Below are 25,797 nucleotides of genomic sequence, written 5' to 3' on the forward strand. Positions count from 1 at the left end.
TTTTCAGACTTTGACCCGTGCTGACCTCAAATAACATTTGACCAATACCAACAGCAATCCCAGACCAGTTCTAGCTAAGGGGAACCTACGTGCCAAAAATGAAATGTACTCCAGTTATCCTTCTGAAGTTAGAGAGATATTACAAGCAAGTTTGTTTCACATACACACAACCCCCTACATATAAACTTGCCATCACCATCACATCGATTTCTTCTGAATCTGGCTGGGAATAAAACACTTTTTCATCCATTTTTTTTTTTTTTTTTTGGTAATTCACCAAAATAATGTGAATTGGGGAGCATTTTTTTACTGGTTCTATTGTATTCTGCAAAGCTCGTCCGCCACGGAGCCATCTTATTGTATTTGAAATTCATCACACAAAATCTGGGAAATTTTCAGAACAATGTAATTTTGCTTTAATGATCCAACATGAAACATTGACCAATTAAGCCAATGTACTGCTTTAAGCTATGCTATTTATATTGAATCGTACCACGAGAAAATTGAAAAGAAGTACCGTTCATAAGTAATGTAAATTGCAAAGAATAGAAACGAAAAAACAAACAATACAATTGCATGTTGTTGTTAAAGTGGCAAATTTATTTCCATTACCAGTCCATTATTATACACGATTCATACATCTATATATCTTCCACATTGACTTTTAACACAGTAAAGCTAGAATAAAAATCAAGATGGGCTCTAAGAACGAACATCATAACAAGTAGTTGGGAAATCAGTTTATCAAAGAAAACCAACAAAACATCAAAACAAAGGATGGGAGAGAACCAGCTTCACGACAACAAAACAAAGCAAAAACAAACAATGGAAACAGAACTTAACAATAAACAAGACAATTACAGCACCACAAGTGGAGAAAAAAACATGAAAAAGAAACCCAAGATTGATGGTAACCAAGAAAGAATTGGGAACAGCACTTTAAAATGAGGCAACACGAACAAATAAAAAAGCGAAAACAAAGGCATATGTAAGGTTCGAATGTACATCGTAGCAACAATGACAGGATCAGACTACTATTCCCAGACCTCAAGCAGGCGCGTAGCCAAGGGGGGGGGGGGGGGGAGAAGGGGCGACGTTTTTATGATATCGCTAGTAATTTCAAATAGAAAATGCTTAGATGCAACTTGCAAGGCCTGGGAAGTGCAATTTCCAGCGATCTGGGTGGCATTTTTGGCCAAACTTTTCTTCGCGCCAACTCGTGGTGGCGCTACGCATAGTTTCCAATGCCGAATCTACGGCTCTGATAATTTGCCTACAGGTTCGCCCCTCCCTTGGCAAATTCCTCGCTACGCGCCTGACCTCAAGTCTTCCTGTTGCACTAATATTGTAACGAATTTAAATCCAGAGTTTGTGACATTAAAGGGTGTGAAGACCCGCTGACAAAGATACGTCTCATGCCGGTAATCTGACCTAGTTTCGAATGAGGTGTAACAGAAGTGTTAGACACCACCATTGATCCCAGAAAATACACACAGCTTGCTACCGTCGGTAATTAGACACTAGTGTACAGTCAATACATACAGCTACGGTCATTACCCACAACACAGTGTACATAGCAGCGATGGACATCTCAGGTCTAGATCAAAGATAACAAGGTATCACGTTCCATTACTGTCTGCATTTTGTAGCGACAAGAAGAAAACATCATTTGCAAGCAGCGGAAAGTTAACTTTTTTTCGGAGGGCAGCACGCGGTTTGGGGCGAGTCTTCAATGCCTTTAAATGACTGATTGCACAAAACCAACCACATATGACCATGATGCTTGCTTAGTCTGGAAGTTTTCAGTTTCGAAAAATGAGGACAAGATGAGGAAACAAGTATCGGTAGGTACTGAAAATACTACCAAAAATAGCAATTTCATGAGAAATTATTGAGGAAAATGTAACAAATGTAACAAATGTGCAAAAGGCGTGCTAAATGATCCACTCTGTGTTGCTGCATTGTGCAACCATATATTTGCAACTAATTTTAATTCCAAAATAATTTCAGAAGGAGCACTGAGTCCTCTCAGTGAATCTGCCTCAAAGTTTTGCTCTCTTATACCTTACACTCATGTTGTAAACAAAATCTGAAGTCTAGCTGTGAATTACCCAGACAAAATTCCCTACTACTAGTTCTGCGGATACGAAATACATTTTGCTAGTTTATAACCATATTAAATTACATAAAGATATCCCCCCCCCCAAAAAAAATAGTATTTTACAATGTTAAACACCAAACTGTTATACAACATACATTTACACTGCTTTTAATAATCCCTTTCTCAGGTTAATAAGTACTATGAGATATAATTGCACACCATAAACAGTCTTGAAAGAACGGGGAGAACATGGTAAAAGTCGCCAATTTCAAGTAACAACAACAGGAAATAAGGCACAAGAACACACAAATACAAGATTGCATTATATGTAACATTGATTCCATTGGTGGTTATTATCATCATCAATATATGTTAATATCTTTTACATTAGCCATAATTCGATACCAAATTCAGCCTGCTCAAACCCCCAGGAGAGATGATTTTACACAAATCCACACTTGAGCTCTTCCATGGTGTATCGGAATGGCTATACACAATCCATAACTGCTCCAAAACCATACCCAATGTCTCACATATTACATAACTTTGGTCAGTGGTTTGGCAGCATGGTACATTCTATAACAACCCTTCTATTACCGTCTGCTTGAAATGTGAACAATAACTACCGCAACCAGATATACTTTCAGTGAAATTTTAATTGTTGTCTTATATTCAGTCTCATATTATGTGTAGTATATCTTGACATGATTACCCACATCCCGCTAGGACATAGCCTGCAAAAGATACATGTGAAGGAAGTGTGTTTTTTGCAAATGGAAGTGCACTTTCTATCGCATATATCCTACAGTTAATACAATAGTGCTGTCATTTTTTTTTTACAATCTCATGAATATTTAGGCTGATACTTATTTCGTTCTCTGAATAGTCATAAGTGTAAATGGTTTGTTGTTCTTTTGCATATAGAAGTGCACTTTCTATCGCATATATCCTCACCGTTAATATAATAATGCTGTCATCATTTTGTTTTTTACATTCTCATGTATACTTAGGCTGATGCTTATTTCGTTCTCTGCATATTCATAAGTGCTACTGGTTAGGTAAAAAACTGACTCGTGAATATTCATGAATGATTATTTTTCAATTTTCTGTGTACGTTGTATATGCTAGTTGAGTGCTACCAGGCATGCATATGCTTTCTTTCTGTCTGACTTTGAAAAACGATGATAATACTGCCTACAATGTTAAAAGAATGCCGAATAATTATCATTTGAACGTAGTGACAAAAGTTGTATATTTCTCGCTACTAATAATCACTTTTATTATTTTTTTCTTTATTTTACTACTGTGTACAGGGCTTACTCTCCTTCATGGGCTGCAGACTCCCAACTCCATAAAAACATTCTTCTCCAATGCAAACAATTTCTTTCCAGCAAAACACAATTTTTTTGGGGAAAAGAATAACAACATAAAAATCAGCGAATAATCTCCATCTACTTCACTCCGAAAAATACTTTACCTTAATTTTACTCTGAATGTAGAAACGGAATATTTGTACTACGCAGTTTATATTTACATGATGAATATCATTTTTGACATTATTATATTTTACACACTTATATGACTCTGTTAATTAAACTCAATATGGATGAGGTGATGAAAGACAAAAAACCCTTAAGAAAGACGATAGCTTTATCTCTCTTACTTTCTACATGGAATGACACGCCAAATAATATGAAGGAATGTTTATATATTTTAAACAAGCCTTGAGGTAGTAAAGCCTGGTAGTATGGTAATATAGATCTGTTAGTAGCACTTGTGTCGTTTATACTGTTAACCAATGAAATCTTTTCCCAATCGGTTACAGTTGTCATGGAGTCACATTTCTGTCCCACTCAATATATATTCATGATTGAAGAATAACTATAGAAATATAGATATATATATATAACTTAATTTCCTAAAAATAACCACCGTGACATTCACAAATCAAAAACATGATATGGAAAAAAAAGGAGGAAAATATAAGAAATAACCAAATCCTAATGAGAATGTTAGGAAATAAATTTCATCAAAAGGAATAATATGTATCCAGGCAACACCAATGAAGCTAAATTAAGTGACTGATAATTTTCACCCACTCTTCAAAACTCCAAGATCTCTTCATGTTGACGTCGACCCCATTGACAAAGGCAGCTGGCGTTCCATACACCCCTCCTGGTAAAGAGAAGCAAACAATACAGTATTATTATTATTGTTATTATTATAATTATTATTATTCATATATAATTATGAATCTAAGAGACTGACTTCGGTCCGCTTGCGGCTTTGATAAGCCAATTAGACTCCTTCGCGAGTTCCTGCTTGCAGGAGGATCTAATAAACTGATATCACAAACACGGGAATATTCAGAGAAAAATAAAAATAGGTTTAATATAATCTGAGGGTACACTGGGGATGTTACAGTACTTTTAAGGAAGGGTAACAAAAACAAAAACGAAATTTATGGACAGTTGATTTTTATTGTAAATGCTCTTTATAATACAGAAGTCATACTGTAAAGTTGCTTGTTAGACATTCAAAATTATTCGAATAGGGACAGGGGCCGCTGACGTAAATTATATTTGCTAAAACACTTACTGTTTTATTGACATGTAAGAAACTACAACAACAAGTTTTAAAACTCTTCTTAGTGTCAAATTGTGCAACTACAGTACTAAATCCTTTGATATATATAAAAGGCGTATTTTGTCAATATCAATCTGAATGTTAAGCTCAGTTAGAAGGAATGGGAGGTATGAAAGGGATGTGGGTAGGCAGGTGGAATGGGGTAGGAAGGTGGGATGGGATAGGCAGGTGGTATGGGATAGGCAGGTGGGATGGTGTAGGCAGGTGGTATGGGATAGGCAGGTGGGATGGTGTAGGCAGGTGGAATGTGGTTAGGCAGGTGGGATCGGGTAGGAAGGTGAGATGGGGTAGGCAGGTGGGGTTGGGACAGGTGGGATGGTGTAGGAAGGTGGGATGGGGTAGAAAGGTGGGGTAGGAAGGTGGGATTGGGTAGGCAGTTGGGATGGGGTAGGCAGGTGAGATGGGGTATGCAGATGTGATGGGGTAGGCAGGTGGGATGGGGTTGGGGCAGGAGATGGAGTGTGGCAAGAGATACAGTATGGTGAGGATTAGGGTTGAAGGAAAGATGTAACAGGATGGGGAGGGTTAAAGGGATAGAGAAAGTGGGAGGGATGTGGTGGGAGAAGAGATAGTGAGCAAGAAGAGATGGGATTGAATGGTGGGATGGGATGGGGTGGGAAAAGGGTTGAAGGAAAGCTGGAGCAGGATGGGGAGGGTGGATAGTATGGGGAATGTGGGAGAGGTCGTTTGGGAAAAGAGATGGGGAGTGAGAAGAGATGGGATGGTAGATGGGATGGAGTGGAAGGTGGGTTGGGATGGTAGGTGGGAGAAGGGATGGGAGAAGGGTTGGAGGAAAGATGGAGTAGTATGGGATAGGGAAGGTGGGATGGGTGTTGTGGGAGAACAGACAGGGAGCAAGAGATGGGATAGTGTGGCGAATGGGATGGGATTTGGGTTGAGAAGGGACGGGTATGCAGAAGGGATGGTGATGGAGAAGGATAGTTGGAAGGATGGATGGCGAGAGTATTTTGACTTACTGGTACAGCCGTATTTCCACTGGACTTTGGTATCAGTTCCAGCTGCTGCTGATCTCTTAATGAAGTCATCTGCCTTCAAACCAACAGACACGGCCATGGTTCCCAAGATACTGTCAACAGAGGAAAGAGATGGTTGAAAGGGTAATTGGATGTTACTTGACACAAAGATGCAGCACCTGCTTCAAGAAGTTTACTTATTAGGGTCTGTGCCTCATTCATATTTACTGTGCTCTATATCAGCATCTTTTCCAAACACTTCAAAAGCTCGAAATTATGTCAGCCAGTAGAGTATGAACTGCATACAAGACTCATCAGCATCAATAATATACTGTTAAAAACCATGAGAACAGGGACAGATTTGGTTTTGTAAAATACCCAAACTGCATTTGAGGCAGTAGTCCACAAGTTGTGCCCATAAGAAACCATGCCCTGCCAACTCTGCCTCTCCTAAACTCTCTGCCCTGCAAACTCCACCTCTCCCAAGCCCCTTCCTGCAAACTCCGCCTCTCCCACACTCTGCCAACTCCACCTCTCCCAACTCTCTTCCTGAGTAGAAATTTACATTCATACTGTATACTTGCCATTAATGGCTTTTCAAATCTTAAAACTGTTTATGGGGGCAGTAATCCACACCTTTTAGCCTAGATATAGTGAGAGAACTGTTTAACATCCAAAAACACAGCACCATATTTTTAGACAAAAATTCCATACACAGCATACTTTATACCCTCATTTTTACACAGCTACAGAGTACTTAATAAAAATGCAGAATTCTGCACAAATGCACAATCAGTCTTGTGTTTTACTGAGGATAAGGGAGTGGGTATTTAAACAGTACTAAAACTTAAATCTACTGATTGTGTTAACTTATATGTACACAGACTACTGTACCAGATTCTCTATGGATATTCACTGTTACTGTATTATGTCAACCACCATACAATGCCAGGCAATGAAAATGGAACAACAGAGACTTCTATCAAAACAATTGATGTGCACTAGCACAATAAAGTGGCTTTTGTACAATAGGTGGGACGATACTGTAAGATTGCAGTTGGCAGTGCACATATAGTATATACTGTAGGCCACTATGTACTGTATACTAAAAACACACATTGTGTGAATGAACTAACTATAAGCTACTACATGTATGTAATTAGGCACTGTACAGTAACCTTGAGTTCATTGATAATTCATTGATGTAGGAGTGTTAGCTCAGTGGTTAACGCCGGTGCCTTTCAATCATAACGTCCCGAGTTCTAGTCACTCCAAGATTAATGAATGTCGTCCAGTTACAGAGTTGTTGACAATTGACAATTCATAATCATGGACGTTAAATATGAATCTAAGAGACTGACTTCGGTCAGCTTGTGGCTTTGATAAGCCAATGATGGCTTCTTCAGGAGTTCCTGCTTGCAGGAGGATCTAAAACACATACATACATATTTAAGAATAAGATTACACATGTATGTACTGTATGTATGTATTCTTGGCCAAGTCGTTTGTTACTCTTTTTTCTCGCGTGCAACTGTACATGCCTCCATGAGTCCATATTTGCGGGAGGCAGGGCTTGAAGAAACATTTTGGGGGAAGTCGGCCCAATTGGCAAACCTGATCGGCTTCTTCGCTTTTCCGAAGCAAATCTTCCAAAATCAAAGGAAAACAAAAGATAGCTTGAGAGAATTGTGCAAGACCCTAGTATCGATCGAGAGCATTACCGGGGAGTTCTCTAGGCAGTATAGCAGACAGATAGGGGAAAATAGTTATGTGAAAAAGTAAGGTACACTAGGCTGTTCACACTAGGGTCTTAAAAAGACTAGTATGTATGCAGCTAAGCATTTCAAACTGCTACCCCTTTAATTTGCAGTTAACTTAAACACAGTTATCTTCTACTCAATGAAAATGGAATACTTTATGTGGTAATTAACCGTAATTAATAGTTCAAAGTTAATCAGAGTATTGAGGCATTGTACCCATTTCTGAAACGCTTTTGGAATCATGTACGTTGTTGTTAAACAATGCAAAAGCTATTTTATGTGTAAATTAGAAAACTTGACTGACAATAAACAAAATTTGCCAACTAGGCCTAAGTACTCTGTAAGTGTGCCATAACGGAACCAACTGTAAGCTACTGCCTTTAGTTTCATGTGCCACACACCTTTAATATTCATTCTTACTTGAAGTTGAAGGTACAAAATTCTGGAAATTTCAATAATCACTCTGAAAAATATACTTTCCATAACATATATTTGTTTTTTGTGCAAAAAAGCACCACTATGTCAAAAAATAGTTTAGCACATGTACAGGATCACATGTACCACAAAACTAACGTTATGTTGAAGTATGGTAAGACCTCAACCAATATCAAGGATATGTACAGTAAATACCGCACATTACTGAACTGAACTATTCACCGCTTAAAGGGTGTGAAGACTCGTGCAAAAAGAAATATCTAATGCCGGTAATCTGACCTAGTTTCGAATGAGGTGTAACAGAAGTGTTAGACACCACCATCAATCCCAGAAAATACACACACAGCTTGCTACTGTCGGTAATTATAGACACTAGTGTAAAGTCAATACATACAGCTGCGGTCAATACACACAGCACAGTGTATAAACGATACAGCGATGGACATCTCAGGTCCAGCTAAAGATTACACTTATCACGTTTTATTACTGTCTGCATTTTGTAGCGAAACAAAACGTCACCTGCAAGCAACGGAAAGTTAACTTTTTCAGATGGCCGCACGCGGTTTGGGGCGAGTCTTCAATGCCTGGCTTGAAACAGAACTGTCTTGTAGGTCTACATAAAATCGTGTGGGCACTTGTAACACTAATATATATTGTATCATTGTATGCAGACATAAATTTATGGTAAAATCAATAAACCAATCAAACTGTTGTAATCATCAACCAGTCTATTAACTGTATGCACAGCCAAACAACAACCATCCAGCCGGCCAGCCATCGATTAATTTAATTCAACCAAGTTGTTCAAAGATGTGATTGATATGTGAGAACTTGGCATTATTAGAGGTTTCCTTTAATATTTACACACACCTTTTGTGTTTGCTTTGGTTAAACACTATGCATCTACAATATGAATTCATCTACGCTCTCAAGTTCCCATGGCAACCGGCAACTTTTAAAGAGTGATGACTGTACTAACTGTAATAATAAGGTTCACAGACTCCCCATTGTAAATTAATTACTGTACAGCATGAATGGCAAACACTGTCATTCATTTTATATCTCTTTTCTTATTTCAAGTTACCCCAAAATTGCCAAAATTGTTGGGATATTTCAAAACATACCAACCTGAGGGCACACACACAGTTGAACGTGTCATGCAGTTTCAACTCTATTATCTGTAGAGTCTAATTTACATTTCAAAACAAGCTAAGATTTAGCCTAGGCCTACATGTATACACTGTGCCCATTGATAGCAGACACACTGTACTACAGTATACTTATTAGTCCAAAACCATTGAAATTTGCAACATGCTATATTCCTTAGTGGGACAATTTATTTTCCATATTCTTTATTAAATTGCAGAGTCAATATACTTGTTAATTAAATAAACATGTTTTCAATTTCATTTTTTATATCGCTCTTCTGCATAACTTGTTTTTGGTTTGAATTTGCCCAATTCTTCCTATTTTCCCCCTACAGTATTCTTAGGGCTACAGTATATTTGGAGATGGAAAATTTTAAAAATTCTCTAGTTTTGCCTAGATTTATGAGAGAGTTGGCAGATCTGAGAGTATTAATAAAGCATGTGTACCATGTATCCACACTACCCATACATATATGCAAAATCGCCTGTTACAAAAGGAGCTGTGAAAATTATCACCTGGCGAGCAGTGGATGAGAGGCAAATAAATGATGAAACCTCCACTTTTTGTTTAATCCTTGAGTTACAGAGAGGGATTTGCAGCTTGTAAAATACATAAAGCAGATGTATGCACAGCTGTTATCAATTTGCACAAAAATCAAGTCAAGAGGATTATTGAGATAATATTGATGGAAATCATTTGGTTAGTACTATTTCCTTGTTTATTCAGCATTTGCCTTACCGAAATAACTGTCGCCAAATCATGTACCATCTATCACGATACAATAAAACCCTGTGAGTGTACGTAACTGTACATACCATCAAGTTTCTGGATTTTACAGATCCGATATCCAAGTTGGGGAATTCCCATTAAATTATCATATAACTATGCATATAAAGCACTGTACAATTATGTGGCAATGCCACTGAGTACAACAGTTTCTCTATACATACGATAAGTGTATTGTACTTGTTATTCAATACAATGTGCTTTGTCATGGTGTTAGTTTCACAGAGCAATTTCTACTCAGGATTTAACATGGCTAACCACAGACCTTAATTGAATAAATTTTTATATTTAATGTAAGAATAAAAATAATAATCATTAATCATAATTTTTATGATGCTTAAGCGACCACAAATGTGGGAGAAACCCGCCAGGGCTTATGGATTACAACTTACACGTCGGGTGGCTTCCAATTCAATATTTTTAACTCAAATTTGGAAGTTTTTGAATTTAGAAAGTCATTTCAGATGGGAATACCGTACAGTAGATTGCTCTTGGATAAAAAAAACCTTGCGATTGCTAAGCCTCATTGCTTCAAATGCCACCGCCTTTATCCAATTGGCCAGAGCACTGGAACATATAACACAGTTAAGACCACAAATTCTGGAACATGGGAAATTGCTGTACATTCTAATCTCACATACTGCAGAATGGCTAGTACTGGCTTACAGTACATACTTACTCATATATTTTGTCATCCCCCAGATTGGCAGTAAGACTGTTGTATAGACTACTTTGTTGATCAAATACCGTATTGATCCAGTCGTACGTCAAGTTTTTGTTGAAAGAGTCAATCCCAAATGTGCCCTGAAACAGAAAAATAAAATAAATATTGGAAATAAATACACCTGCAGTAAATAGTACATGTCTGAAATGGCCCTGACAAAGATCAAACTTGAAAATATCTAATTTATCGCCACTACAGTAAATGTTGCCTCATTTTGCAACTTTCTCTTAGCCCTGTAATGATTTCATTTACTTTTTTTTTTTCTGTCAGGGATGGGGAGGGAGAAATATGGTTAAAAGCAGCCTATAAGAAGTTTGATGCAATAATGCTTTTTTGTTTAATAAGTTCTACGGCAACCACAACATGATAATTTATGATTTCTGTTGTAGCTTGAGAACGTTCATGAATTTGTGTTTGTTTGATAACCAGCATATTTAAACTTTAAAAGCTTATCATCCAATAAAGACAACAACTGTCAATAGAATTATCAAATACAGCTAGACTCAAACGGATAAGTCTGGGATAACACAAACTGCAAAATTATTTTCAGGGGTGTTAACACCCCTGAAAATAATTTAGTATTCTCAAGGGCTCAATTGAGCAATTGATGAAGGCCTAGCCTAATAATAATAAATTAAGTTAGTACTAGGCCTAACTTCATTCAATGAAGCTTTACATTGCATACAATACCTGACAAGCAAGAAAACTTGCACGGTGGTAAGGAAGAGGGAACATATATGTCTTCAAGTGAACGTCATTTCCGTAATAATCAGCGACTTGCTTCACCACTGGATATGCGGCTTTTGAATCAGGGCAGGTTAAATCTAAAAACAGATCTATTTCAACTTTTACGTTTCCACATTCTGCTTTGTATGGGAACCCTTGAGGTCTTCGAGGAACCGGAGGCTGAGAATAACAAACCTCTAGAAATCCAACACAGAACAGAAACAACAAAACGGACTTCATTTCGGAGCAATTTGGGTTGCTATCAGTGGGTCTTTAAATGCTACAACTTCGAGACCTAGTATCTTGTAATTTTAGCCACCTGTTACAGACGTCGAAACTGCGAAGGATATAATTTAGCTGGATAAAAAGAAACTGAATTCGGACTCATTTTGTCGCACTTCCTATTAACTCAATGAACCAGTCGTTATGATGTAGTTTATTTTTTGGTATATATACTTAGTGTTGACGTTAGTGCAAATTTGATACATTTTACCGGTGTGAAGTTAGATACTTATTCCCCGTTCCTCGTTCGACATTCGCGAATGAGTAACTGCTACCGATTCAGTTACGTATTCGACAATGGTATCGACGTAACACCTCTGGCAAGACAAAAGCTTTCTTACAAGATGTTCAACATATGGTCGTGGAAAGAGGTTTATCTATGGCCCATGGGTCATATGAACTCTAATGACTATGTAGAAGGGTACCATAATGCATCTTGCCCGGTCCAAATAGTTTTTGACCAACTAAAATGACCAGTACTTCATCAGTTCTTAAATTAATGTAAAAAAATTACTTTAGGCCCTAATCAAGACTAGCACGCCTTGGACCACCTTACCAATGGGTCATATCGATTCTTAACACATTGTAGAAGGATACCAAAATGAGTCTTGCCCGGTCCAAAAAGTGCTTGACCAATTAAACTGACCATTAAATCAACTTTTTTTTAAATAAATGTAACGGGAACTGAAATAAAAACATTTGGGCCCTAATCAAAACCAGCACGCCTTGGACCGCCCAACCAATGGGTCATGGGAAGTCTAAGGACCTTATAGAAGGGTACCATAATGCGTCTTGCCCGGTCCAAAGCGTGCTTGACCAATTTAAATGACCACTAAATCATTACTTCTTTAATGAGTGTAACGGGACCATGAAAAAGCTTTGGGCCCTAATCCATGCAGCACGCCTTGGAACACCTAACCATTGGGTAATATGTACTCTAAGGACATTGTAGAAGGGTACCATAATGCGTCTTGCCCGGTCCAAAGAGTGCTTGACCAATTTAAATGACCACTAAGTCATTACTTCTTTAATGAGTGTAATTGGACCATGAAAAAGCTTTGGGCCCTAATCCATGCAGCACGCTTTGGACCACCTAACCAATGTGTAACATGTACTCTAAGGACATAGTAGAAGAGTACCATAATGCGTCTTGCCCGGTCCAAAGCGTGCTTGACCAATTTAAATGACCACTAAATCATTACTTTTTTAATGCCTGAAAAGGGACCCTGAAAAAGCTTTGGGCCCTAATCCATGCAGCACGCCTTGGACCACCAAACCGATGGTTAACATGAACTCTAAGGACATTGTAGAAGGGTACCATAATGCGTCTTGCCCGGTCCAAAGCGTGCTTGACCAATTTAAATGACCATTAAATCATTACTTTTTTAATGCCTCAAAAGGGACCCTGAAAAAGCTTTGGGCCCTAATCCATGCAGCACGCCTTGGACCACCTAACCAATGTGTAACATGTACTCTAAGAACATAGTAGAAGAGTACCATAATGCGTCTTGCCCGGTCCAAAGCGTGCTTGACCAATTTAAATGACCACTAAGTCATTACTTCTATAATGAGTGTAATTGGACCATGAAAAAGCTTTGGGCCCTAATCCATGCAGCACGCCTTGGACCACCTAACCAATGAGTAAAATGTACTCTAAGGACATTGTAGAAGATTACCATAATGCGTCTTGCCCGGTCCAAAGAGTGCTTGACCAATTTAAATGACCACTAAGTCAGTACTTCTTTAATGAGTGTAATTGGACCATGAAAAAGCTTTGGGCCCTAATCCATGCAGCACGCTTTGGACCACCTAACCAATCGGTAACATTAACTATAAGGACATTGTAGAAGGGTACCATAATGCGTCCAATGGGTAACATGAACTCTAAGGACATTGTAGAAGAGTACCATGATACGCCCGGTCCTTAGAGTGCTTGACCAATTAAAATGACTTCTTCTCCAACACTTCCTAAATGATCATCAGCATACAAAGATTCCTTCCTATTCCCGAGAGACGTACGCGCACTCTTCCTCTTGGGGGAGGGGTTGGCGCACCTTAGCGCAACTGCTTTTCTCATAATGAAGGGATTTCTGTACACTGGCAACGCAATGAATACCGTTTTTTTGTAATTATTCGTTCATAGAACATACTTTCATTTCTTTAATTCGTTTCACACGTCAAACGTTGACAGATTTAAAGAACTTAGATTTGTTTTCTCTTTTTTTTTATTTCTCTTGCAACTATAACAGAGAAGTTTTGTAGGTCTCTCATCGAAAGTGGTTGTGAACGCTGTTACCCAATTTATAGATTCTGAAAGATTCCACTGCTACATTCTAGAGCTGACCAAGACAATCAGTCATCTCGGGTCAAGTGGAGGGAAACTTACTCTAATAGTATATTTAGCAAATGAGGCTTCAAGTGAAATAGGTCTACCCAGACATACCTTTTATGCCGAAATCCCTTTCTGATTTATTAATACTCTCCATTAGTCATTGTTGGTAATGAACCGATCCAAGTTTACCCAATATAGTGCCATTCGATGCAGTTTGCTTTTATCGTGTTCCCATGTGCTTGTCCTTTCTCTGAGCTATTGTTCAATAGAAAGTTTCTGTTGGAGTATAGAAGGCAGATCCACCATGCAATTATTTCAACTAAACACAGACCTGAGTTAGTGTGAGTTTTTAATAAATTTCTTTTTATTCAGTTTACCTAAATATTAATTGTAACTTACATCATCTAGCTATACAAGTTTTACTCAATACACAATATACATTCAATCCATTAACAAAAGTGCCATATGTTAGGTAAATGTTGCGTTTGTCAAATTAAGGTTTAGTGGTCCAAGGCGTGCTGCATGGATTAGGGCCCAAAGCTTTTCGTGGTCCCGTTACACTCATTAAAAAAGTAATGATTTAGTGGTCATTTAAATTGGTCAAGCACGCTTTGGACCGGGCAAGACTCATTTTGGTATCCTTCTACAATGTGTTAAGAATTGATATGACCCATTGGTAAGGTGGTCCAAGGCGTGCTAGTCTTGATTAGGGCCTAAAGTGATTTTTTTCTGGTCCAGTTACATTAATTTAAGAACTCATGAAGGAGTGTGGTCATTTTAGTTGGTCAAGAACTATTTGGACCTGGCAAGATGCATTATGGTACCCTTCCACATAGTCGTTAGAGTTCATATGACCATGGGCCATTGATAAAACCTCTTTCCACGACCAAATGTTGAACATCTTGTAAGAAGCTTTTGTACCATTGTCGAATACGTAACTGGATAGGTAGCTCAGTTACTTATTCGCGAATATCGAACGAGGAACGGGGAATAAGTATCTAACTTCACACCGGTATACATTTTGACTTTAGCCTACTCGATGCGACCAGAAAAGGATCAGCTAAACTGGCTAAATAGAATCAATCGGTCAAAGCAATTTAGACGTCGATGATCTGGTTTGAATATTTTCTTCAGTCACCGTGACATTTGAACCAAGTGATGTCAGTGGGTGGGGGAGACGGGGGGGGGGTTCATGAAGGGCGGGATGGGGATAACCATGGCTGGAACATTGCAGATTCTGTATAATGTATCCCAGAGTTATATTACGGATTACATTCTCTGAAGACCACATCCTCCTCCCGTTCATTTATCCTCTAACATTCTCCTCCCGCCCCAATCATACCCCACTTAATATCATAATTGTATTCCTTACTTAATGATTATCACCCCCCCCCCTTCTCTTCCGTAACCATACACTACCCTCCGCCACCCATCAAACTCTATTCAATTCGACCACTTGAACCTTCTTCCTGTAGCAGCTAGAAAAAATCTTTAAAATGGGCAAATACTTGATCTCTCGCGGTTGAATCCGCTTATCTTCCCTGCATAAACGGAGTACACGTTACAAAACAATAAAGACAAAAACAGTTCAACTACACATATATTTTTAATTTATTTTTGGAGACTAATACATTACAAGACAAAACTGACAAATCGTTAAAAATGGTCCTTGAAAGAAAAAAAAAAAAGATTTTTTATTTTTTATATATTTTTTATAATTTTTTTTCATTTTACATATATATATATTTTTATAGTTTTCTCTTCTTTTTATCAATAAGGACAGCCTGATTTCTTTGACCGACGGTTTTTCTTTTTACGCTTTTTAGGTTGTTTGGCCCGGTTCGCTTGCTCGGCCTTTTTCTTCCCTTCGATCTCATCAGCAAGTCTACAAGCCCTCTCCCATCTGAGCTGATAATCTGGTGTAGCTTCCTTCACCAGTAAGGTCCTGAAGCAGACAAGAGACGAACTTCATATAAGTATCGTCAAAAAATAAGGGCCGGAAATAATACAAACTGTATAGCTAACTATAATTCCGATCAAATATTGAAAATTCAAAGACAGTATACTGAGCGAGTAGAAAGTTAATGAATTGAAAGGAATAAATATACACAAAGTTCGCAGAAGTATAGTACATTGAACCGAGACCGTTTTTGCAATCTTTTCTCCATTTTCTGTGACGAAGCGGAGCAAACGTTTTCCACGATCATGGTTAAATAGAATATAAGACGTCAAACCACTTACGTATACTCAGACAAGGTTTCATCGAAGGTTGACTTGAAGCCAAAGTCAGCCTCGTTTGTAGCAAACATATCGTTGACGTCCCAGCCTTCACCCTGCTGATAGACAAATTCCATAAAATTTGAATTTCAATTTTTAGATAAACACATTAATTGTAAAGTATTAATGGATCAGTTCGCAAAGATCATGTTAACTATTCATAAATTCAACTGTATTCATAACTATTCAAAACGTCATCATTTTTAACTGCAATATTAAAGATGCACAAATAGAAGAAAAATGATAAAAAATAATCATAGTATTGAAAATATGAAATGTATTCATATGACCATCCACTGCTTCACCACTATGACAGAAGAAAAGAAAGTTCCCTTATATTTTCTAGGTAATTAATTTCATAGATTCGCGCCACCTCTTATCGTCATAAAATATACGTACAAGTATTGTCGGAGATAAAAACAAAAATGTTTTCGAATAATGGCAGAGGTGTTCTCGTCTCTGTACCTGATCTAAATCGAGGCCATGGTCAGTGACGTCACTAAGCTCCTCCCACTTGACCAGTTGTTGCGGTCTCATTGGTTCGACGTAAGGGAGTTTGGCAATATCTTCGTCAAAAAGGAAAGCTGTTGGGCCAAACATTTAGTCTCATTATAATGTAATGAATATTTATTGGAGTAATAAGGAAAATAACGAAGGTTGGTGACGGTTCCACACCTCAAAAAAAAAAATCATTCTCTTGTAAATTTCCTTTCTCAGGAATTCGTTTTGTCATTCCTGTTTAATGTCTTTAAAACATTATGCATCTTCCTACAAGATAGAATGCAACAATATCGGAAACATACAAAGCAATTGATATGAATTATAGTTATGTATAACCATTCGAAAATAAAGTTATTTAAACTTACCGTGAGAACCTTCTTTCTCAACGTCTCTTTCATTGGAAGTGACCAGTCCAGTAGTGACGTCAGTCTGCTGTTGGTTACAACTAGAAAGTACACAAAATAAAGAAATGAAAAGTCATTTATATCATTGAAGTCGCTATAATAAATTAGAGGGCGCTAGCCATGTCTGATCCTTTTCATAAGGAGTCATTTCCCCACTATCTGCTTCTTCGATTAAATAGTAAAACATGCAACCATTAAATAGCTGGTGTCTTGTCTTACCTTTCTCCGAGAGAAAAGATGTCATCACAAGATTGTTTCTCGCTGTCCACACTTACTGTTTCATCAGCGACAATCTGTCAACAAATGAAGGAAAAACATCCAGTTTCTTATTCGAACAGTTTCAAAAGCGAACCCATTTTACAGTTATGAATTGAAACACTGTAGAACCGGTTGAGAGACTTAGTTTGCGTGGCTGCCTCGGAGTCGTGTAATAACTGTGTTAAGGTATTACACTACAGTTGGTAATGACTGACGAATACGCAGGTGCATATTAATAACCTTCTCATATGTTTTTTTTTTCTATTTAGTTGTCATAAACATGTATTAAAAGTGTCAATACGTGCTTGCCAAATTGAAACTTCGACCTTTCCAACTTACTGCACCTGATCAGAGTGCATTGAGAAGAAGAAACTTCGGATGTACTTCGAAAGTTTTTTTTACCGAAATTCATCAGCAAACAGGTATTGAGACATTAAAAAAAAAACTAATATTTCAAATTTATCCTCACCTGTGTTTGAACACCATCATTACCATCAAGGAGCTCTGCATGGATGTTGGGGACTCTAAGTTTGCTGTTATCTACGTAAATGAGGGCAGCAGATGGAGACTGGAACATCCGGGCAATGTCACAGGCAACTAAATAAAAAAGTAGAAGTTACATTATGGACTGATTACAACAATAATTTATTAATTTTTCATTGTGTTGGAGTAATGTTCTGCTCAATCAATAAGACATATTTTCTTTCATCTTACGTTATTCATATATCTATTACAAACTGACGACTTAAGAATTTAAAAATTCTTATTAACTTGATAGGATGTTTCCTCACCTGTGAGGTCAAGGGTCAATCGATGAAAGAAGGGGCGAGGTCTATAAACCACAACTTCCAGTCCTGTAGGTGAATAATCCGCCACGTGTCCCCGACGGGTGATTTGTGATGCATGGACGGCAGCAAGCATGGTTTGAAACACGCGAGCAAGGTCACATGCAGCTATTGGAAAGACAAAACAGAATAGATTGCCAAATGCGCATGTAAATAAGTTGGAATTAAAGAATATATAATAATAACAATACTTTACTAATTTTTCATTGTGCTGGTGTAATGTTCTGTTCAACCAATCAGTCATTGTTTCTCTCATCTTAGGTTATACATCTCTTACAAACTGACGACTCTACAGTTCAAGAATTCTTATTAACTTGATAGGATGTTGCCTCACCTGAGAGGTCAAGGGTCAATCGATGAAAGACGTGGCGAGGTCTATAAACCACAACTTCCAGTCCTGTAGGTGAATAATCCGTCACGTGTCCCCGACGGGTGATTTGTGATGCATGGACGGCAGAAAGCATGGTTTGAAACACGCGAGCAAGGTCACATGCAACTATTGGAAAGACAAAACAGAATAGATTGTCAAATGCGCATGTTAAGATGTTGGAATTAAAGAATACATATAATTACATAAAGTCATCTTGAGGGTAATTGTCTCACCAGAACAGCAAACGGACGAGGCAGATTTTATCTATTGAAATTTATTATATATAAATTCAAGCAAATTTCAAATTTGAGGAATAACTGATGATTTGTGAAAATATCAGCGAGAATCAACGAAGTTTGAATTTCTATCTAACTTTCGCCCTATCTCTCCCGTACCCCGTACCCCGTATACCGTACCCCAAACTCCATTCCCTTTCAACACACCCCCCCCCCCACGTTGTACTCTCCCATGGGCAACATTCAAACATTATAGGACAACTCACCGGTTACATCAATCTGAAGGTTCAGTGAACTGGCCGGTGGTCGATAAGGAACAAGTTCCTTTCCGGTCTTCTGTTTATCGCTATTTACAACAAAATAAAACAAACATGATTAATGCATGGCTTAGGTGGGGAAGCTCGATATAGCAGAACAGTATATAAATTGTTATGGAGGAAGCAAATTCCAATAGAAAGTACTCACGTGGTCAAGGTCATTCCAGGGTCAGTGGTTGATTGAGAAATATCAAAGAGGCAGATGAGGACATTCCTTACGGTAGTCTGGTCCTGTCCAAGAGAAAAACAAAATAGTTGAAGATGTAACAACAATCCATTTTAACACTTCACTTTTAACTGCATCATAAAAAAATATGTACAAGTATTATCTGAGAAAACTACAAACAAAAATGTTTTTCGAATAATGGTAGGTTTTTTTCTCGTCTCTGTACCTGATCTAAATCGAGGCCATGGTCAGTTACGTCACTAAGCTCCTCCCACTTGACTAGTTGTTGTGGTCTCATTGGTTCGACGTAAGGGAGTTTGGCAATATCTTCGTCAAAAAGGAAAGCTGTTGGGCAAACAATTTAGTCTCATTATAAAGTAATGAATATTTATGGGAGAAGTGAATAACGTAACGAATGTTGGTGACAGTTCCACACTTCAAAAAAAAAAATCATTTTCTTGTAAGTTTCCTTTCTCATGAATTCGTTTTGTCATTCCTGTTTAATGTCTTTAAAACATTATGCATCTTCCTACAAGATAGAGTGCACAATATCGGAAACATACAAGACAATTGATATGAATTATAGTGATGTATAATCATACGAAAATAAATGTATTTAAGCTTACCGTGAGAACCTTCTTTCTCAACGTCTCTTTCAGTGGAAGTGCCCAGTCCAATAGTGACGTCAGTCTGCTGTTGGTCGCAGCTATAAAGTACACAAAATAAAGAAATGAAAAGTCATTTATATCATTGAAGTCGCTATAATAATTAGAGGGCGCTAGCCATGTCTGATCCTTTTAATAAGGAGTCATTTCCCCACTATCTGCTTCTTCGATTAAATAGTAAAGCATACAACCATTAAATAGCTGGTGTCTTGTCTTACCTTTCTCCGAGAGAAAAGATGTCATCACAAGATTGTTTCTCGCTGTCCACACTTACTGTTTCATCAGCGACAATCTGTCAACAAATGAAGGAAAAACATCCAGTTTCTTATTCGAAAAGTATAAAACGCGAATTCATTTTACAGTTATAAATTTATGAAACATAACTGTACCGGTTGAGAGACTTGGTTTGCGTGGCTGTCTCAGAGTCGTGTTATAACTGTGTTAATACCACAATGCAGTTTGTAATGACTGACGAATCAAATCAATTCTCTCTGTTTTGTTTACGACTGTTAGGCCTAGGACTACTTTCATTTTCGTGGCTAGCCTGTCTTATAGGTCCCTCCTCTTGAATAGTATCTTTCTTTCGGTCTTACCGATGTAGCTTGCAAAATGGTGTCATTTCCTTCCATTGCAATGGATGTACATTTGTTTTCAGACGTTTCCTTTGTGGAATTTGAAAAGTGGACGATACGAGTATAGGACTGCGTTAACATCTTGATCGGGCCACATGTGTAGACTATTTTATTTACATTTGTGTAATGAACATGCTGACATGTGCGGTCGTAGTGATTTTACGGTATATCTTTCGCACCATAAGGGCAACAGAAAATAAATTACTTTCTTTCGATTGCGACAGCTTTTTTTCTATTTAACCCACCTGGTCAGAGAGCATTTAAAAGAAGAAGAAACATCGAACCTATACTTCCGAAGTTTGTTTTCCGAAATTCATCAGCAAACAGGTATTGAGACATTAAAAGAAAAACTAATATTTAAAATATATCCTCACCTGTGTTTGAAAACCATCATTGCCATCAAGGAGCTCTGCATGGATGTTAAAGACTCTAAATTTGCTGGTATCTACGTAAATGAGGGCAGCAGATGGAGACTGGAACATCCGGGCAATGTCACAGGCAACTAAATAAAATAGAAGTTACATTATGGACTGAATACAACAATTATTTACTCATCTTTCATTGTGTTGGTGTAATGTTCTGCTCAACAAAATCAGTCATTTTTTCTTTCATTTTAGATCATTCATATATCTCTTACAAACTGACGATTTTAGATTTTAGGAATTCTTATTAACTTGATAGGATGTTGCCTCACCTGTGAGGTCAAGGGTCAATCGATGAAAGAAGGGACGAGGTCTATAAACCACAACTTCCAGTCCTGTAGGTGAATAATCCGTCACGTGTCCCCGACGGGTGATTTGTGATGCATGGACGGCAGCAAGCATGGTTTGAAACACGCGAGCAAGTTCACATGCAGCTATTGGAATGACAAAACAAAATAGATTGCCAAATGCGCATGTTAAGATGTTGGAATTAAATAATATATCATAATATAATGTCTTTTGAGGGTTTTTATCTTACCAGAACAGCAAACTGGCGAGGCAGATTTTACCCTATTAATATTGATTATATTATACATAGAAGCATATTTCAAATTTGAGGAATAACTGGTGATTTCAATATCAGCGAGAATCAACGATGTTTGAATTTCTATCCAACTTTCGCCCAATCTCTCCCGTACCTAGTACCCCCAAACTCCATCCCCTTTCAACCCCCCACCCTCCACCCTCCACTCCTTCCCCCCCCCCCTCTCACTCACGTTGTAGTCTCCCATGGGCAACATTCAAACATAATAGGACAACTCACCGGTGACATCAATCCGAAGGTTCAGTAAACTGGCCGGTGGTCGATAAGGAACAAGTTCCTTTCCGGTCTTCTGTTTATCGCTATATATATACAACAAAATAAAACATACATGATTAATGCATGGTTTAAGTAAGGAAGTTCGATATTGCAGAACAGTATATAAATTGCTATGAAGGATGCAAATGCCAATTGAAAGTACTCACGTGGTCAAGGTCATTCCAAGGTCAGTGGTCGATTGAGAAATATCAAGGAGGCAGATGAGGACATTCCTTTCGGTAGTCTGGTCCTGTCCAAGAGGAAAACAAAATAGTTGAACTTATGAAACAGACAATCCATTTTATCACTTAACTTTTAACTGCATGCTACTTTCAAATTTATCGACCTGGTGAAAGAGGGTTCAAGGGGTACAGCCTCGGGGCCCGGGGTCAATTAGGGGCACTGGAAAATAATGAAAGATGCCCGGGAAAATATGGGTTAAAGAATAGCAACTGTATTCTCATTTTGGAAGATATTTTAGGAAACATTAGGGGACCCGGTCTCGTTAGAACTGTCGCCCGGGTTATAAGACCTGGCAATCTGCACATTTTGGATACCTGATCGACAACGGAACACCTAAGGAGAAGAAGGGTAAAACAAACGCCCTCCTGACACAGAACAGGGCATTTGTTCTTTAGGAGTCAGTATTCTTTCAGAATTCACATTTAAAGAGAGGGCGCTAGCATCAAATAAGTAATTTCATTCATGGCGGTGAGCAAAACTAATATTTTTATACATGTATTATTTCATTTAATTATAAGGGCTCATACTACAATGGAGTAAGTTTTCTCTTATACAGCCCATAATAACAACATTTTCTTTACTTTTGGGGGGGGGGGAGGGTGGATAATTAGCCTTCTTATAGATGAAATTCGTGTGTCTTAGTTACGTTAATAATAAATCAACTCGCCCCTGTAATATATTAACATTACGTGACATCATATATTATGACATTGTTCATTACCAAGGTGTCAATCCGGCCTATATAATATATATATGTGACATTATAAGGGTTTCTTACCCCGGCCTATATAATATATGTGTGACATTACCACGGTCTTATGAAGATCTTTAGATGTTGTTCTTGTCTGCTTCTTGTTGATCTTCTTCAGATGACGACGGATTTGTCTTCTTTGCCGATCACGAATCCTCTCTACAAGTTTTGAATAACAAAGTTGTGGACGCGTTTATGTGAACAGGTTCTGTTTTATAGAACATAACTTTATTTACGGTGGAGTTGGGTGGACTAGGGGTTGGAATAGATTAAAGCCAGGTTGTCACCAAATAGTTGTACAACATATATTAAGAGAAATCACAGAAATAGTAGCCTTGCTCTTATAACCAAATCATCTATAGGATATGAAATATTGTTGTTACTCGATTGATGCAGGGTAACATTTTAAGCGATGAAGAATCTGAACAACTTGGAATGCATACGGTTATATACAACATCTTATTAGGTTTGTTGTAATCCATTCATGTCAAGAAGACATAAAGCGGGAGGCCCGGGCTCGAATCCCGGTGGAGGCTGGAAGATTTTTTCACTGTTGGAAATTTTCTGTATATTTATATATTTTTAATGTGTATATATATGTATTTATATATATATATATATATATATATATATATATATATATATATATATACATATGCACATGTATGTATGTATATATAATATTAAAAAATGTGAAATTAATAAGATAAATAACTCACTGACTAGATCATTTTAACTAACCTCGTCGGTTCTGAAGCCTCAGTTCTCTCAACAACCCAGCCATAGTCTTCCTGGGGCCGTTGTCTTGAAAAGAAAAACAATTTCAAAAATGACGTCACACGCATTATGCCTGCAGAGCGAGTGACACAATGCGACATGTTGTATGGCAATAGTGTACATAATCAAATAGGTGTTTAATCCTTGAAAACGTACGTAATCCAAACGCTAGGCTAATTTATTACCAACTAGACGACTATGTTTGAATGTTGGGATCAGCGGCGCAACAATTTACTTATCGGTCCGGGGCCAAGGATTAGATGGGCCACTAAAATAGGTTTGGGGTCCGGACTTCGCCCCTCAGCTCGGGAATCAAGTAGGCTATGCTAGCCTTATTCAGTTCTACCGAGCAATTTTCGAATGGGACATCGTTTCCGAGAACGGGCATATAGCCCTACCGCAAATTTATCAGGCGATAAAATAATATTAACACAGCCAGGATTTTTTTAATATATTGCTTACACTATAACCATGATACAAAAGGCATCACCGGTTCAACCCTACCGCATCAAGTCCCCGTCCCCCTCTCCCCTCACCCTTCCACCGTGGATCTTGACTATTTGTTATAACATTCACAGGGGGAATACTTCCTGTTTATATCGGAGACAGCAAACATCGATCATACTTCATTAATATATTCTGTCAACATAGGAACAAAAATTTATGAAAATAGGTGCAAGAACTCACCGACTCCACCTAGCCAGTCTCGGATGATGTTGATAAATCCTTCAACGAGAAAGTAAAGCAAGGGCAGGAAGGTCAGAATAAGATTAATAGCTAGTAGTAGCATGGTTAAAGCTCTTCGAGATAAACACAACTAGATCGCTGTATGTATCAATATGAAGTGATTGTGCAGTACGTGGTAAGTTAACTGTAAACAAAACTATGTTGGTTTTATTTGTTACGCAATAGGATCTAGGTAGACGCGTATACGCGCTGTAATAACGCAATTCGTGTTATTTATAGAACGCAGAGCGCATCTGCACGTTCTTGACTGTGTGACTATAGTATATATACATATGTGTATCACAGAGTATCAACACGCTATAACAGATAGGCGCACGTGATGTACGACATTAATGGGCGGGGAAGTTATAGATGGATGCGCGCAAGACTCGTCGCTTGCAGTGACTTTGATGACGCTCGTGGGCTGTTGCTTAGCATCTTTATGTCCTTTCCGTAAACAAGACTGACTGTTCTAATCGCTTTAGTGTTAAAGGTTACGTAACTAGTCATCGACTTGCAAACAGCGCAACGGTATGTGCGCATGCGTCACGAAGTCACATAAGTTTCTTTTAGCATTATCGTCGCAAACCAGGGGTTATGTGCCCGTTGTTGTGCATTGAACAGTGAAACACTAAGGGATATGACAACATCGATTATATAATATGTGGACTGGCCTATATATATTTCATGGAAATATTAGGGAGGGGAATGTAAGCCACCATATGTAATTGTCAGCTCCTTCATAGATTAATATATAGCACTATACTGTAATAAGGATTTGATCTAAGATTATGGAGAGAATGGGTGAGTCTGGGATTGGATGGAGACACTCAAAGTTACAGGTTTGCCAAATTTTCATGGACCTCTTCTGTAATGCCCAGCCCACCTACTTCAGTTTCATTACTATTTATTTTAGTGAGCTAACGAGCATAAACAGACATGACCCTCTCAGATGTATAACGGGGGAGAATGCAGGCTGTAACCATGGGAAATGTTCCGTCTCGCCCACCCTTCCTCCTCCCCCTTCCTCAAAAATCTCAAACTTTCTTTCAAAGTATTTAACATATAACAGAACATCTTTACACCATATATAAGGCAAATGGCAAATTCATTATTACCTATACTTTCTCTCAGTTGCATGTCCACACCAAAGGAGGGGGAGGGCGTGGCAACTGGGGCTGCAGTACATTTATTTTTATTTGACGTAGCTGCACATGGCGTATAGTTAATTCAGATCCCGTTGGCGGGTATATGTGAGAACATGCTGCTGCGTCATTTGTTTTTTAAACTTTCATCGAGATTCCACTTTAAATTCAAACTTTGACTGCACAAAATGTGGTCAAAATTATAGAAATGGTATCATCTTTTTGCTTTAAATCCTTCTAAGTCTTCTTTGATTTATTTTTTTCAAAGCAGGGAAGACCCCTTCCATA

At 38.1% G+C, this 25,797-nt stretch overlaps 2 protein-coding genes across 12 annotated transcripts in view; both read right to left on the minus strand.

The window, feature by feature from the left end:
* LOC139981584 (uncharacterized) overlaps window positions 1–25,774 on the minus strand; it is a 171,879-nt gene extending 146,105 nt beyond the window's left edge. For 6 of the 11 annotated variants that reach the window (XM_071994077.1, XM_071994070.1, XM_071994074.1 and 3 more), the window contains exons 1-18: window positions 24,326–24,830; window positions 23,603–23,665; window positions 22,920–23,020; window positions 22,035–22,117; window positions 21,832–21,911; window positions 21,281–21,442; window positions 20,961–21,088; window positions 20,173–20,246; window positions 19,916–19,995; window positions 19,516–19,634; window positions 19,272–19,354; window positions 19,073–19,152; window positions 18,535–18,696; window positions 18,147–18,308; window positions 17,825–17,952; window positions 17,317–17,390; window positions 17,059–17,138; window positions 16,658–16,776 (exon numbers count right to left, since the gene is read on the minus strand). In XM_071994077.1, the coding sequence (XP_071850178.1) occupies window positions 16,658–16,776; window positions 17,059–17,138; window positions 17,317–17,390; window positions 17,825–17,952; window positions 18,147–18,308; window positions 18,535–18,696; window positions 19,073–19,152; window positions 19,272–19,354; window positions 19,516–19,634; window positions 19,916–19,995; window positions 20,173–20,246; window positions 20,961–21,088; window positions 21,281–21,442; window positions 21,832–21,911; window positions 22,035–22,117; window positions 22,920–23,020; window positions 23,603–23,665; window positions 24,326–24,428 (1,881 nt within the window). In that variant the 5' untranslated portion in view covers window positions 24,429–24,830. Of the gene's footprint in view, window positions 1–16,657; window positions 16,777–17,058; window positions 17,139–17,316; window positions 17,391–17,824; window positions 17,953–18,146; window positions 18,309–18,534; window positions 18,697–19,072; window positions 19,153–19,271; window positions 19,355–19,515; window positions 19,635–19,915; window positions 19,996–20,172; window positions 20,247–20,960; window positions 21,089–21,280; window positions 21,443–21,831; window positions 21,912–22,034; window positions 22,118–22,919; window positions 23,021–23,602; window positions 23,666–24,325; window positions 24,831–25,482 lie in introns of those variants that run through there. The other 5 variants (XM_071994072.1, XM_071994076.1, XM_071994075.1 and 2 more) reach the window with 5 other exon arrangements.
* Window positions 580–11,698, minus strand: LOC139981591 (uncharacterized). Its single transcript, XM_071994092.1, has 4 exons — window positions 11,266–11,698; window positions 10,531–10,655; window positions 5,725–5,834; window positions 580–4,276 (listed from the first exon to the last, which is right to left on the minus strand). Exons 1-4 carry the CDS (start codon window positions 11,539–11,541, stop codon window positions 4,170–4,172), a joined length of 618 nt encoding a protein of 205 aa, XP_071850193.1. The 5' UTR covers window positions 11,542–11,698; the 3' UTR covers window positions 580–4,169.
* Window positions 25,775–25,797: the final 23 nt, after the last annotated feature.

Source organism: Apostichopus japonicus, chromosome 15, assembly GCF_037975245.1.
Source record: "Apostichopus japonicus isolate 1M-3 chromosome 15, ASM3797524v1, whole genome shotgun sequence".
Taxonomy (NCBI): domain Eukaryota; kingdom Metazoa; phylum Echinodermata; class Holothuroidea; order Aspidochirotida; family Stichopodidae; genus Apostichopus; species Apostichopus japonicus.